General features: G+C 45.3%; 1 protein-coding gene across 1 annotated transcript; it reads left to right on the top strand.

Annotated features, from left to right (window-relative positions):
- The first annotated feature begins 4,182 nt into the window (after positions 1-4,182).
- Positions 4,183-11,880, top strand: sparcl1 (SPARC-like 1). The gene is given in 11 exon segments (XM_056408753.1): positions 4,183-4,252; positions 5,182-5,237; positions 5,335-5,788; positions 5,791-6,371; positions 6,662-6,770; positions 8,214-8,335; positions 8,427-8,547; positions 8,639-8,775; positions 9,058-9,206; positions 9,908-10,056; positions 10,467-11,880. Coding segments are annotated over 10 exon segments (1,905 nt in total). The 5' UTR covers positions 4,183-4,252; positions 5,182-5,183; the 3' UTR covers positions 10,496-11,880.
- Positions 11,881-16,791: the final 4,911 nt, after the last annotated feature.

The raw sequence follows: 16,791 nt of genomic DNA, 5'->3' as shown, positions 1-16,791 counted from the left end.
TCGTAAAGAAACGCCAGGGTCGTAAAGAAACGAGCAGTGCCCAGTCGGTCCAGAAGATCGAAATGTGACACATCATTCACCCTGCAATAGTCCACGCAGAACCGTATAGACCCATCCTTCTTGACCACAAGAACAATGGGACTACACCAGGCAATGCGGGACTCTTCTATTACCCCCATCTCCAGCATAGCAACCAATACCCTCTGAACCACTTTTCTTTTGTGTTCAGGTAACCTGTAGGGTCGTGACTCGTGACCGCACCGTCGCGCCCGGAGGAGTCTCAATCTGGTGCGGTATGCGGTTTGTGCGTCCTGGAAGGAGAGAGAACACAGCAAACTGCTCTTGCAACTTGGCAATGTCTGTTCTCTGGGTCCCGGAGAGATGGTCTTCACAAAGGAGCGAGGCCGGATTGGTAGATTTTGGGACCTCAGGCCCCAGCTCCTCTCTCTGAGATACCGGAGACACCAGAGAAACAGACACCACCTCCTCCATGCTTTTAGGAGGTTGAGGTGGTAAATCTGTGTAGCTCAGCCCCTGTCAGAAAGTATCACCTCATAGTCAACATCCCCCACTCGCCGTGTGACTACAAAGGGCCCTTGCCACTTGGTGAGGACTTTAAAGCTGGAAGAAGGAAGCAATACAAGTACCCTTTCTCCCGGTGTGAATTGTCTCAGCTTTGCTCCTCTGTTGTACAGCTGTTGTTGATGCTCCTGGGCCTGGAGCAAATTCTCACATGAGAACCCTTCCCAGTGTGTGGAGCTTTGATCGCAGGTCCAGAACGTGTTGGATATTACTTTTTCTGATGCTCAGCCCCTCCTCCCAGTTGTCTTTACTGAGGTCGAGCAACCCCCGTGGAGTCCTGCCGAACAACAGTTCAAAGGGAGAGAATCCCATGTAGGCCTGGGGAACCTCCCATACTGCAAATAACAGAGAGTCAAGCCATTTATTCCAATTACGTTCATCGTCATTAATACATTTACGGATCATGGACTTCAAAGTCTTATTCAGACGCTCCACCAGACCGTCGGTCTGTGAGTGGTACACACTGGTCCGAATAGACTTGATGCCCAGTAACCCATAACGTTCTCTCAGTGTTATTGACATGAACTGGGTGCCCTGGTCAGAATCTCTTTCGGGATTCCGACTCGGGATATGACCTGAAACAGCGCCTGCTCGACACTCTTTGTAGAAATGTTGCGCAATGGCAAGGCCTCCGGATATCGTGTTGCGTAATCCACAAGGACTTAACACAAAGCAATATCCGTGTGCTCTCCGGTGAAATGGCCCGATGAAGTCCTTAGCGATTCGCTCGAATGGCACCTACATTAATGGCAGAGAACGCAAAGGCGCCCTCGGAATGGCCGGGTGGTTTACCAATTGACACTCCAATAAAATAGTGTTATTATCCAGTCTAGTGTATTTTCATATCCCATGTGACCAGTCATCGGGTTATAGTGAGCCACCAGCAACTGGTTGCATTCCTGCCCTGTCTCAGCGCCACGGTTCACTCTGTACAGTCTGTCCTTAATCAATGAAAAGTCCAGATATGACTGCGCTGCGTCAGGACGCACCAGCTGACCATCAATTTGTATCACTTGGTCAAAGTCTTAGTGTTAGAGTATCGTCCCGAGACTGCTCGAGTGGAAAATCTTCCACGGAGTGGAACTCGCACGCCGGCGAAGTCCCCACGGGAGGCTCTGCCAGTTCACCCTCCCCATCTGCAGTGTTGGACAATCTCGCGTCACCGTTGATTACAGCTCACATATCGCATGACCCTGTTTGACACAAACGCACCCTCGCAGCCTTCCCCATTAATTTATCAAACCCCGGCCAATCTGTTCCCAAGATTACTGGGTGCGTAAGGTGGGAGTTAAACGCAACCTTCATCTGTCTAATTTCCGCTGACACTATGGGATACTCGTGAATGTCCCCATGCACACACCTTATCGTCACCCAAGATGCCTCCAACAATGCCCCGGGACAAACCAGGCTCTGGTGGATCATAGACTGTGTACAGCCAGAATCAACCGTTGCCTGATGTCTACCCCCCTGGATTCTTACCGGTCGATCCTGGACCTGGGGAGGGTGTTGGAGAGCCAGCAACCCTTATCACCTGGCCCACTTCCATCAGCGGACACGTTCTCCAGACATGTCCGGGCTGCCCGCACCTCCAACACTCCTGCCCTGATGTTTAAGAGACCCTCTGTGGGCTGGGAAGGGTGCCTGCGTTTGCTGGTGACAGGATTGGGGAACCGAGGGAGGAGTGCTGACCTGGCCGTTATGAGTCGCGTCAGGAGCTGCATCAGCCTGGCCGGAGCCAGTGCGCTGCCGCTGTCACCCTGACCGCAGGGATGAACCGCCAGGTGATCATCTGCTAGAGTGATGGCGGCCTCCAGCGACGTGGGGCCGGAACAGCGGAGCCACTCAGATGTTCTGGCTGGCAGCTCCCCCCACGAACTGCTCCAAGACGACCTTCTCCACTGTCCCCTGCGTCCCTCCTGAGCTCCCGGGCTGTAGCCATCTGGTGGCAGCAAGTTTAGTTGGTGCGCGTACGGAAAGGTCCGGTCTTTGGGCCCCAGCGTTCTCTCCCGTCGGTGGTCCTGCGAGGTCAATCCCAGCAGATCCATGACGGTTTTACGCACAGCCGCGTAATCATGCCGAGCTGTCGGAGGCAGCCCCACCACTGCTGTCTGCGCCTCCCCGGTGAGAAGAGGCAGGAGACAGATCATCGACTCCGCCGCCAGCCAGCCGCACACCTCCACCGTTACCTCAAATGTCTCCAGAAAAGATGGCACATCATCTCCCGTCTGTTGTCATTTTGTGCCGAGGGGTTCTGTTCAAGAGCGTAGGTCTGCCTCTCTGGCATATTCGGGTGTTGCTCCTCTCTTTCCATGTGCTTTTTTAATTCAGGGGTCCCCACGTTGGGCTCCAGTGTAACCATTTTTGTTACTTTCCCCAGGTCCAGCCCCCCCCCCCCCCCTCATCCTAACTAACATGGCTGTAACTAAGATGACAGATATATTCTACTGAACTGTTGAACTGCTATTCCAATAATATTCATCAGCAAAGTTTGCAAGTGTCACAAAACTGTGAATGCCCAGAATAATATGTACATTTAAATAACATCCACATTAATGTTACAGCATTTCCATTGATGTGAAAGTGTTTTGTCAAATGAGTAGTATAGCGTATTATAATGAGAAAATGTCAAAAAACATACCTTACAAGCAGTGGCTGGAAATACTTGAAGCTGATAGTGACAACTATTTATCAAGTTGTTAATCATCTCACTCATCCAAATCAAATATTACCACTCGTTATAGTTGTGGCATCAAGATCACTGTAAAGAGTGACATCTAGTGACCAAAAGCATGTTATTTGTGTCACGTAACTATAGGTTTCATCTGACAGGTTTAACTGGTTTAATTTGACTCTGTCAACTACACACAACACAAAACCAAAAAAGAAATTAGAAATTTGACATTATTCATTTTAAATGCTGCCCTATGGCATTAACCAGACAATTTAATTCAATTCAATTCAATTCAGTTTATGTTGTACAGCCTGTTAGAGCCAAATGTGATAAAAACATGTATGTCCTCCATATATACACTGGGTGCCGCTGTTCTGGTGTCTTAAGCACACCAACAGCAACTGGTTTAATTTGACTCTGTAATAAACAAACTACACACAACACAAAACCAAAAAAGAAATTTGTAATTTGACATTGTTAATTTTAATTGCTGCTCTATGGAATTAACCAGACAATTCAATTCAATTCAGTTATTTGTACAGCCTCTTCGAGCCAAATGTGATAAAGTCCTCTATGTCTCACTGGCAAACCTATATCAATCAGGTGAATAATTAGTGACGGCAGGTGTTGAACCCCGGAAAAGGAAAGGGTTTTGACCCCTTTCGCGGTCGAGCTTTCTGCTTGTTTAACGCGGATTGCAAATGACTAAACATATATTCATACATAAGAACGTGTCGGAGAGTCATGTCGGCAATTAAAGGGGAACACAAAAAAACCAGCTGTTGACACGTTAGAAAGATCTATCCGGAGGAAATTAACGCCTCACTAGCCCCAGTAATGGACTGTGATCCTTTAACACAGCCCAAAATCGGGGGGGGGGGCATGTGCAGCATGCCAGTCTGTGTAGACACTGTGAGCGCTCTCTTGAATACAAAAGGACACCTTCACAGGTTCAACACAGACAAAGCTTGTCGTTTCTCTTGCAACTGCCAGCCTCAGGTAAGCTCCTGATTATTGAGACTTTTCCATTGCTTTGAAAGGTAATTTGTAATTGTTCCAATAGAGATGTGTGTGACATCGTGTTGACCAGTAGTTTAAAATCAAACTTGCCAAAACTTTGCTTTGATATTGATGTTTCTATAAATGCCTTAATTATTAAGAGATTTGGATTATTAATATTATATCTGCACTGTGATGTACTAATATATTGTAGGTAATAAACATATTTAAACGTCACTTCTATATACCATCATATATTTTACAGGACAGTTAAATATCCTCAAATATAGGAGACAATCCAAAATTATGATTGTTGTTTTAGAGATGACAAGTTAATGTGTCACCACAACAGTACTGTGGAGAGAATGTTTCCCTTGGGGACAATAAAGCATACAAGTCCAACATTGCCTCGATATTAAAAAGATCAAACCCCTCAACCCCCCACCCCCACCCGTGCACCTATTTGGGGTTTAGTAGGCGGAACCAGAGAGCTATTTTCCCCCTGGACAGGCCCACTAGTGTCTGTTTTGTTTGTCGAGAGAGACAAAATGTTTGTGGACTTAGTCAACTTTTTCCAGTCTGGCAGCTTCTGATGTTTACTTTAGCTCTGAATGTGACGTTTGAGAGAGCGGCGCATCTCAGAGGCCTGTAACCATGACAACAATGAAGGCCAGTCCTGCAGCTCCGCTTGTCATGAAAGTGTTGGCAGCACACGGGTGCACTCATTTGTTTCAACTTTGAAAGATTTGCCAAGTACCTGTCTGTGTTGACGACAAGTCAGATTATACTGAAATTATTCTTTACAGTGTGTTTTGTTAAATCAATTTATCTAAATTCCAGCTGTGCTATGATTCACAATAATTTATAGTCTAATTCAAATTGATTTCGATTTTTGTCCCATGTTTAAAGTATTCCTTCCCATGTTTCAGGTATGAGGGCCTGTTTAGTATTCCTCTGCCTACTGGTAGCAACATTTTTCTTGTCTGTGAGTAAAGCTCTTTTATTCGACACTAGACTTTGCTATGACAGAAGTTGTGATGTGATATTTGTTTAATGACTTATGAATTATCTTTTACATCTAGGTAAAGAGTAAACCTCATTCAATACATCATGGATTGTATAAGACTTCCCATAAAGCCGAAGAAAAGCAGGAGCAGGAAGATGAAGAACTGAGCTCCCAAGACAATGCTAAAGCTAACAAGGAGGAGGGAGAGTTTGAGGAGAACAAAGGGAGCGACAAAAGCACTGCAGTCCTGCTGAGTGAGGAGGAGTTGGTAGACCTCTTGACGAAAGGAGCAGAAGAAGAGGAGGAAGCAGAAGAAAGAGTAATAGAGGATGAGAAAGATGTGGAGACGGACGAAGGCAAGGTGGAGCCTGAGGTCGTGGAGGACGACAAAGCTAAGGCGAAGGAGAGCAAGTTGGACGACAAACTAGAAATAGAGGTGATAAATGAGGAAGAAGAAGTAAATGATGAGAGTGTAGAGGATACTGAAATGCTGGACAAGGACAACGATGAGGTGGAAAATATGCAGACGGAGAGGAGCAAGGTTCATTGCTGGAGGAAACAGATGGAAGCACAGAGTCAGAGATCCCCGTTGATCTTGACTATGCTGCTGATAGTGGCATTTTACAACCTCTACAGATTGTATCTGCAAAAATACAAATAAAAACAGATGTTAAAGAGAGGGAAACCCAATGGAAAGTACCAGCCACCATTGCAGATGACTTTGAACACAACACTGAAAACATGGAGGCAGTGGACCATGAGGAAGTGTCTGATCAGGACAAGGACAAAGGTGCACAGGCCAAATCCAGGGATGTTGATGAGAAAAAAACAGAAGCAAATGTGGACCCTCAAGAACCAAAGAGCAGTCCAGGGTTTCAACTCGATTCTGAACCGGCTGGAAAAGAGGAGGAGAAAAGTAAGAATGACAGCGGAAGTTACAACGAGGGAAAAACCAAGAAGCAAAAGAAGAACAAGAGGGCAAGGAAGCACTCTCCTCAGACTGAGGAAACAGAGTCTGTACCAGAACAGAGCCAACAGGTTCCTCAGATGTCTGAGGGAAGCAGTATTGACAACAAAGCCCAAAAGGCAAAAAGGAGAAGGGCAGGAAAATGGGTAATGCATACACACTTTATTTTAAGTGGTTATGATCAATAATTTTTAGTTATAATGGATCACTTGGCTAAAAGGGGTTTTCCCTCATAGTGGCAGAGTTATCATTCTCCTCTGATGTTCCCTTTACCTCTGTAGGGCTTTTCAGCACCCTTCAGCTCATATTGCTGTATTTATGGGCTTCAACTGTCCACTCTCATCACTCCTCATAGTAACGTTAGGCTGCAGTAGGCAGCTGTTGGCTCATTTTGAAGAAATATCTCAAGAAATTAAACTTTCATTTTCTTTTCCAGGGTCCTTTAGTAGGAATGAATCCAGTGCAGATAAGAGCCACAGTGGATCTTTACCCCGGCTCCAGGCCCTCTCTTGGTGGAGGCGTACATCACCCAGAAGCCCCCGCTGGTTGGTTAATTCAGCACTCACCAAACTGACTAATGCACTATCCCAACAGCCTTACATGGGAATCTGCTGACTGGGTCATTTAGCAAAAACTTCCGCATGACTAGTATCACTCTGCTTCATGGTCACTACCAAAACACAGCTTACGGTTTGAATAATGGAGATCAAGTTGAATTTGATCGCTGTGCAAACTCAAATGGCAGAGGAATGTAGGCATGTGTTTATGGGGTCAGATCAGTCTCAATAATTGCCACTGCACACAGAGAGACTCACAAATTAAAACACAAAGATTCACAAATGCGCACAGAACATTTTCCTAAATATATTCAATTTACAAATGCACACAGAACAATTCACGAATACATTACAATGCACATGTATATAAATTACGATTCATATACATGTAAAAGAAAAATCACAAATATATTTTTGCATTTCTATGTGGATTTGTCAATTTGTTTGTGGATATGTATTTATTTGTGGATCGCACTCGATTGTTTGTGGATTGCTACACTTGACGATGGATTTATGAGACTCCCCTGGCGTGTCTCAATCTGTAAATGTGTTTTTTTCAACATGGACCAATCAGATGTTGTCCCGCCTTAGAGGGGCGGGGCTTATCCCTGTGGCTTGACTCCGTGGAAAAAGTTAACTTTCCCGCCATCGACACGAGAAGTAATAACCACTAGTTCTGCTTTATAATTGCTGAGGACATCCCACACGTCGGAACATCTAACGCCCTTGTGTTTGGGTTTATATTCCTGCTACCGACCACGCCACTGCCCTGTTGAGACTCCGCCCACTCCTCCTCTCTACCTCCATCTGCCTGATGGATCGTGGAGGCCTCCATCGTGGAATATGCCTACTACGAACTATTCATACACTCTGTCATATTCATTGATTGTGTTACTGTGTTTTAATTTGTGTATAATGATTCCTTCTGTACACATGGCATCTATTACAACTGGGATGTCTATGTGTACAGATTGTAAAGCACTCCGAGACAAATTTGTAATTTGTGAAATTGGGCTATACAAATAAATTGAATTGAAAATTGAATTGAATAACATCACCCGTAGGCTCACACAGCTCTATCACTTTCACCAACTCGGTATGACAGACTGTCGCTTCCAATGTGACTAGAGAAGCAGCAGTCAAGCCACAGAAATAAACCCTGCCACTCTAAGGTGGGACGACATCTGATTGGCTACAGATCGGTCCATGTTGAAGAAACCGCATGATCCACACAAAAAAATGCAGTGCGATCCATTACATAAATAAATACATATAAATTCACAAACAAATAGACAAATCCACCTAGAAATGCATAAATATGTTTAATAAGACCAAGCCAGTCTTGAAAATGATTCTCGATGGAACTGGTTTTAAAATTCAGACAAAGTATACAGGTCAAAGGTCATTGCGGTGCTTGTTTCTTTCTTCTAGATCCATGTGACAACTTTCCCTGCAAACGTGGAAAGATTTGTAAGCTTGATGTGGACAATAAGCCGAACTGTGTGTGTCAAGAGTCGTCAGAATGTCCTCCCGGTGTGAATGAGTTTGATCATGTGAGTATCGATGGCCTGTTGAAAGATAGACATTAGTGTGTTTCAACAGCTGTTACACTGCATTTGATTGTTGCTCTATCAATTTCTGCAGGTTTGTGGAACAAACAACAAAACATATCATTCATCGTGTGAACTCTTTGCTACTAAATGCAATCTGGAGGGCACTAAGAGAGGACACAGACTTCATCTGGACTATACTGGTCCATGCAAATGTGAGAGTTAACCTCTGTACAAAGTATATGGTTTGAAGAAGTTTTCTGTTGGAATATTTGAGCCTGATCTGTGTCTCTGTTTCTCTTCCAGTAATACCTCTATGTGTGGACACTGAGCTGGTCCAGTTCCCTCTACGAATGAGGGATTGGCTCAAGAATGTGCTGCTGCAGCTCTATGAACACGACTCCATGTCTCTTGGCCTCCTCACACCTAAACAGCGTTTTAGAGTAAGATCCACCACACAAATTAATATATGGGATTGTAGGTTTTTATGGAGAAATAATATTTTTTATTAAAAACTGTTAAAGTACTATGATTTATCTTGATTCTCTTTGCAATTTGTTCTGTTACTTTTATCCAAATTTCTCCAATTTTGTCCACTGGTGAATCAGAAATCGTCACACAGCAGCTGTAGGACATGAAAAACGTGTATAAAATGTATGTTGGTAACAGTTTATATGTTTTAGCTAATCACAGTCAACTGCACTTTGGTGTTCTGTATTATGTAGGTGAAGAACATCTTTGAGACTGAGAGGCGTCTCCATGCTGGGGACTACTCTGTTGAGCTGCTCGCGCAGGACTTTGAGAAGAACTACAATATGTACATTTATCCAGTGCACTGGCAGTTCGCACAACTGGACCAACACCCGTCTGACAGGTAAATTTGATTACTCTGCGCTTACAGTGAACTTTGATTTTTGTCAACCTTCATATTACATTGAACAAATATTGTAGTGTTCAGGAATGGGTTTCGCTGGTTGTTACACATGAAAGTCAATGAAGCCAATATGTTTGCCTATGGTGTTTATATCTCACCATTTTCATTGGAAAAATGTAAAGCAATGATATAATTGTCTATTTAACAAATCCCCAGCTAGAACTGGACAGGGTATATAATAAAACCTATTCATGAGTCATACTATAATGCAAACATACTGTACTCTATATGATTCAGTTTCAATTCAATTCAGTTTATTTGTATAGCCCATTTTCACAAATTAGGAATTTGTCTCAGAGTGCTTTACAATCTGTACATATAGACATCCCTGTCCTGTCCCAAAACCTCACATCGGATCAGGAAAAACTCCCAAACAACCCTTCACGGGGAAAAAAGGGGAAGAAAGCTTCAGAGATGAGAATTCATCCATAAGTAAAGAGAAAAGAGGAGAGAGGTGCTCAGTGTATCCTAAAACGTCCCCGGCAGCCTATAAGCCTATAGCAGCATATCAAAGGGCTGGACCAGGGCAAACCTGATTCAGCCCTAACTATAAACACTGTCAACGAGGAAAGTCTTCAGTCTACTCTTAAGATGTGCAGACGCTAAGAATGCTCAAAACTGGATGTTCCTCCGTTCTGCAGAGTCTTGTCCCACTCAGAGCTGGCCCCACTTTCAGTCCCTCTGGTGCCGATGGAGCACTGCACCTCCCGCTTCTTTCAAGAGTGCGATGCTGACAAGGACAAGCAGGTGTCCTTTAAAGAGTGGACTTCCTGTTTTGGCATCAATAATGGTAAAAGCAACACTATGTCGCCAACATACTATGGTACACTATTATAGGCATTGATGGCTTTCATTGTGACACTTCTGTGTTGACATAAAATAGCTCTTATGAATTTGATGATTTAGACAATTAAAACATTCTACAATGTCTTATTATTTTTAAATACAATTTCTAAATGAGAATGTAGATAATTTAATTTATTTAATAGTATTTTTTATTTTGTATTGTATCCAATTCAAGTACTAATGTCATATCACATAGTGAACGTAGCAGTTAGCTTTTTGTAATTGGTTTTCAGTAAAAAAGACCAGTTTACACGTGGTTTGTTTATATTCGTCTGCTATAATTCTAATGCAATTCTAAAGCATATGGTAAATACTGTTTATCATACAAATGCCTGCAATCTCTTTATTCCACAGATGATATGGATGCCAAACTGCTATTCTGAGCTTCATTTTGTCATCCATTAACTAGACAAGCAGCTCGAGACGGTGCAGCATGGTGATCGTGCAGCTTGAAGCCTCCATTAACCTCCACTGACACAAACGGATGAAAAAAACTAATGTTTACCTCCTGCAAGTGTTGGTGCTAATTGCTGTTATTTTGTGTCAGGCTAAGCTTTTGATCTTTGATCTGTATTTAGACAAAGCTGCTTGAATAATTGTATTAGAATTAGTGCTGTGAAAAATAACGCGTTAACTCAGTTAATTCAATTACAGGTTTAACTAGTTATTTTTTAAAACGCATTTAACGCATGCGCAGAATGAGCTTCCAATCCGTCTGTTGTTGGTCGTCGGGACGAAAAAAAAGTCACTTGCAAAATGAGCTTCCAATACACCACTTCAATCTGAACTCTGTCCGCTCTCATGCAGACGGTCTGTTCATCGGTAATGATCCTTCCGCAGGTTCACCTACGGAAACCGTGTTACGACTTTTACTTCCTGTAGATCAGGGGTCTCAACACGTCGATCGCGACCTGCCAGTCGATCGCGGCGTCGTGTTGGTAGATCGCATGACATTAAAAAGATTGGCCCGCCCCCTGACATGTTCTCTATAGCACGTCTTTGTTCTTTTATTAAACTAAACGTCTGTTGTTGATCGTATCTCCACAGCAGCATGTCATTTCTGTCTCTTCGCGTTGCGTTAACACTTATCGATCTCCGTCTCGCGCGCCACAGAGCTCCGTGCACGCGCATCGGGACCGAGCAAAAAAAAAGCCACTTGTCAATCTGTCCACCTGTCCGGGCCGGTGAGGTTTCAGCTTTGCAGCGGTGTCCCCGCCGTCCCTTTCATCACGGCCCAGTTCATGAAGAAAACCCACACAGTCAGTTTGCCTCAGCAGCTGCTAGAGGAAGACTAGAGGCCTTTAGATTGCATCATGGTGGAGTTAATGGTTGACAAACAAGAGAAACATGTTCTGTTTAACCCTCCTGTTACCTTTACATTTACTAACATATTTTACCCTCGGGGTCAATTTGACCCCAGCAATTAAAACCTCCAGAAAATTATTAGAATTAATATTGTTTCCCAAGTTTAAGTGTGAGGTACTTTATGTTTGTTTGTTGACTACCTAAATAGCCCTTTAAATAAATAAAAAAGTTGATATTTCTTATATGTTTGACACAGTGAAAAACAGCCTGGGGTCAAATTGACCCCAAAGAACACCAACATTAAACATTGAATGGGGTCAAATTGACCCGAAAGGTAACAGGAGGGTTAAACATTCTGTTTAGGATGAAGATGTATTAATGTTCCATATGGAAGAAAACTGCTAAATAACTGCTGAGTTGCAGCACCATTGTATAGAAGAATGTATAAATGTATATATCCGTCTTTTGTCATAAATCTCTATGTTCTCACAAAATATACCGAGAATATCGGTAATATGTGATTAATCATGATTAATCCACAAAAACCTGTGATTAACCCGATTAAAATTTTTAATCGTTTCACAGCCCTAATTAGAATTGAATAATGTGTTATGTTTAGCTGGCTTTATCAAGGAACTGTTTCCTGATGCGTTCTACACTGAGGAATCATCAGCTCATTAGTAGAAAGGTTGTTATATGTTGTACAAGGCTTTAAAATATCTGTTGATTTAATGTTTGAGTGATTTAGTGGAGAATTACTCTTTAAATCAAGGTGAAGTATCATTTTACAGTTGGAAATGTAAAACAATATCTGTGTTTCTTATCTTAGTGGCAAATGCTGTAAAGGTTAGTCAGCAGGGCCGGAGTGGGGCCACTTTTCAGCCCGGGAATTTCAGGCTCAAGACCAGCCCACTTTTTTCATGGTATCGTGGAAATTGGATAAATGAAGCAACAGTTCAGCTCTTACTATCCTGTAGTTCTTTTATTAATACCATGGTCCAACAAATAATGTTACGGTTAAATAGAACAATAATAATCCACTTAAGATGAGAAGTTAACAAAATATGCACAACATTAAAAAAGGCAGAAGGGCGTAGCAGGGGTGTCAGACTCAGATTAGGCAGTAGGTGACTTCCACGAACATCGATGTTGGACGTTGTATGATAATCTGTAGGCATGGACGGATTAAGAAACCACGGGCCCCTGGGCCTGGATGTGTCAAGGCCCCCCCCCCGCAAAAAAAAAAACACATCGCTAACAAAACAGTCCGTATGGAACTACAGATCGTATCATATCAATACAAAGTTAATAACAGAGACTTCACGCAAAGGCTCTGGCTAAGGGGCCCCCTGAGCTCATGGGCCCCTGGTGCCGGTAGGCTCGTTCGGTAATCCATCCCTCAGTAGGACTATTGGGGCCCTGTTACTGACATGAATGACTTAAGCCTAGCATATACCGGCTCCGGCGCATCGTGTCATATCATCATATTCATATCAATACAATGTTAATAACAGCGACGTCATGCGCGGAGGCTCTGGCTCAGGGGCCCCCTGAGCTCATGGGCCCGGTAGGCCCGTTTGTTAATCCATCCCTGTCTGTAGGTCCTCCATTTTGGTGATCGGGCCCTATAATAATAGTAATATTGTGTATAATATGGTCATTCATGAACCAACTTCCTTTTTTTTTGGCGTGAACAAGTCTTCAAGTCTTGAGCTCTGCTGAGCCATGACTGGTCCTTGAGTCTGTTCTGCCTCTACCTGGTTGTCACGATCTTCTATACCATACCAGCCATAAATATCATGTAGGCAGTGTTTTTGCTTTGCTTTTTTCAATTTTTTTTTTTTTCTTTTCTTTTTTTTTTTTCTTTCTCTTTTTTCTTAGTTTTCTTTTTTTTCTTTTTTTACACTTTTTTTTTCTTTTTTCTTCTTTTTTTTTTTTTTTTTATACTTTTTGTAGCACTGAGTCTTGAAAAACAAGATAGGGACCGCCTGTCTGGCGAGCCTGGGCTGACGATCGCGCGCTGTGCGCTCGCCTGGAGATCGCCGCCTGGAGCTGCGTGAGCCGCTGAGAAGAGAAGAGACTGGCGGGTCGAGGTGAGCGCGAGGAGGGAAACGAGGGAGATCGGGAACGAAGCGGAGAACGGGAAACAACGGCAGGCGGCATCGGAGGGGCCGATCGGAAGAGGAACTGAGGGCGATTGATATCAAGACGGATGAGGTGCTCGTGCTTAACTGTCTCGAGCTTGGATCAGTGAGGGCTGCTGGGGACTATTTGGATCACAGCGCGTCTTATCCGCGGATCACAGAGGCCGCTGCGGACTATCCAAGCTACAGGACACACTGCCGGCTTCAGGACTGGTGAGCGGTAAGAAGACCGGTGCCATGTGTGCTGGAGTGTGAATGAACGTTGAACGAAGAACTGGCGGCCCGCCGCGGCCGTGAGTGCGTGAGGTACGCCCGTCAGCCGCCGGTGTGCCTGAAGCCTTTGTGCCGAGACAGTCCACGCCCGGAGAGCTGTGGAACCCATCCACTCCGCTGTGCATGCTCCACTGCTGTGTGAATCATCAGCCTGGAGCATTCAGCTCTGCTGACTGTGCCTGGAGCATTCATGATTATCACTGGTGACTTCAACCACACCAGGAACAAGCAAAAACAACACACCAAGTATACTCTGCAATTTAACACTGCTACAGCTCTGCACTGCCCCCTGTAGCGCCGGACTGTCGACTGATCCCTGAATCCAACTCTGGTTCTGACCTGCAGGTCACAGGTCTGACCGGGTCTGCTGAAGAGGAGGCAGGTCCTGGTGAGACCACCAGGAGGACTGGTCTGGAGGCAGGACTGGGACCAGGTGGACTGTTGAGGACTGGGAGGAGAGGACGGGAGGTGACGACGGGAGGACATCAAGTCAACATGCCATCACCATCGACATCACATGCCTGAGGACACACACACCATCCCACACAAGCATCCCATGCTTCCCAACAACAAGCCCTTGGATCACCAGGGACCTGAAGCGTCTGGAGACAAAGGATGAGCTGAGGGTCCAAGACAGGATATGAAGGTGAAAGAAAGCCTCTGGAACCAAGGGCAAGCTCAGAAAGAAGGGGAAAGGAGGCAAAGGAGAGGAGGAGAGGACTCTGGAGGGCAAGGAAGCAACAGGGTGGTGGGGTGGTGGAGGGAGACAGATAAGGGCAGTGACAGCCTGGGAGCTGAGGGAGGAGCCCTGGAGGAGAGGCCAAGCGAGCTGAACTGCTCCTTCAATAGTTCAGTTTCCTCCCCCTCCTCCTCCTCCCTCCCCTCCACACCTCACTCCACCCCCCCCTCTCTCCCCTGCACATCCACCCTGCCTCTCTCCCCCCCCTCTGACCCTCTCTCCTCTCCCCTCTCCCTCTCTGTGACGACACAGCTGGAGAAGAGCTCCCAGAAAGAGAGCAGAAGAGCCTGATGGCATGTAGCATCAGCCCCAGGGTCCCTGCAACCCTTCAACGCCCAGCCAGCTTCAACCCTGCTGGCCTCTTCAACCTGCGGAAGCTGGGGGGTGAAGAAGTCGTCCGGTCCCTGTCCCCAGAAGTCCAACACCATCTGGCCTCAATGATCGTCGCCTCACCCTCACTCCCATGTGAGGTGCTGGAGGCTGGTCTTGGAGAGGCCGGTGCCCAGGTGTCCTCAGGTGCAAGCTGCGCACTTGCTCTAGCTCAGCCCAGCACCATGTGGGAGTGATCATGCACCTCCTGGCTGCCATCACGATCCTGCTGCTGGATGGATGGAACCGTCTCTGTGGATGGAACTTTGACTTCTGTCACTTCCAGTGCATTCTCCAGTGCTTTCTGCTGATCCAGCAGCTGCGGCGTGTGTGAGGAAGCTGGGTGGCATCTCCTGGATCACTGACTCACTGACCACCACACAACAGAATGTTGACTGGCTGCTGGGAACGGGTCGGGGTGGCACTGTGGATGTTGGGGAACTGTCTCTGTCTCCTTCCTTCCCTCTTCTTCTTCACCACCACACTACACAGTACAACAACAACCATCTCCCAGCATGCCAGCATGATTCTCTGATGATTCTGCAGTGGTCGGATGTTAGGGAGGAGGAGGGAGGGAGGGAGGGAGGTGAGTGTGAGTGACTTTGTAAGAACCAGGGGACTGAACCACCTGCCTGGGAGGAGAGAGATGGTGAGGAGAGAGAGGGTGAAGTGGTCAGGAGGAACCTCCTGGTGTCTCACCTCTGGACGTGGTGTGGTGTGGGAGTGGACATGGTGGAGGTCCATGAGTACCCCCACTGCCCTGGGCCAAACTCAACTCTGTACAAGTGTGTGTACAAGGGGACTCTTTTCCTTTTTTTTTTTTTTTTTCTTGAGCGGTGCAACGTGTGTGCTGATGCTGGAGTATGGAGTGTTGTTTGAGTGCTGTGTGCTGCCCTTGCCTGCTGGGGAGCTGGGGGAGAGGCAGCAGACCGGTGACAGCAGCCGCCTTAACAAACTGGTTAGAAGGCGCTGGCTCTCATATCTGCCAGCCAGCTGGAGCACCTGGAAGGAGAGAGGAGAAGAGACTGTTGTTGTGTGTTGGACATTGGGACCACGGACCACTCCACCACCACCTCCTACAGGGAGGAGTACTTTCTCTCAAACCTCTCCGCCCTCCGCCGCACAACACACACAGACAGAATTCCTTCCGCCGACGGCTGTGAGGCTCTACAACAGTTCACCTCTTGCCAGATCACCCAAACCCTTCTTATATTTGTGTTTTTTTTTTTATTTTTATTCTTGTGTGTTGCTGCTACTGGCTCGACAAATTTCCCCTTGGGGATTAATAAAGTATATATCTATCTATCTATCTATCTATACTGATACAATACCATAAAAACAGTATACCATAAATAAGACACTGGTATATTTATCTATAATAGTAATAAATAAAATATCTGTATGGTTCACTTTTTACCAACTTTTTCAACACTTAACAAATGGCAGTAATATTAGTATTAGCCTACAAGATATGAATGAAACTACATGGAGCCATCATAGCATTGATTATACACTATGAGGCCGTTAGTCTCTGACCAGATGATACCGAGTTCATCAGGATGAGCAGCTGTAGTTACAGAACTTTACAGACTGAACTTTAACATTTCACTTCTGGCATCTTTTTATTTTTTTATTTTTAAAGCCGACAATTCCGCCACTTAACGCCCCTCTCTGTTAGCGCTGCGCAGTGTGCGCAGACAGCTTGACACGGAGCAGCGCGTGCGCTCTGATCCCGCGCTCTTTTAATGAAGTATCGAGACAAAAAATATGCTAAATCACATCGCTCTTAACGTACGGGTACTTTGTTAGTATCGCTACACCGTGCAGCGTGACAGCAACAGATGTAGCG

This window comes from Pseudoliparis swirei, chromosome 24 (assembly GCF_029220125.1).
Source record: "Pseudoliparis swirei isolate HS2019 ecotype Mariana Trench chromosome 24, NWPU_hadal_v1, whole genome shotgun sequence".
In the NCBI taxonomy this organism is placed as follows: Eukaryota; Metazoa; Chordata; class Actinopteri; order Perciformes; family Liparidae; genus Pseudoliparis; species Pseudoliparis swirei.
Note: the sequence above shows the minus strand (reverse complement) of the source record. Positions and strands in the feature narration are given on the sequence as shown.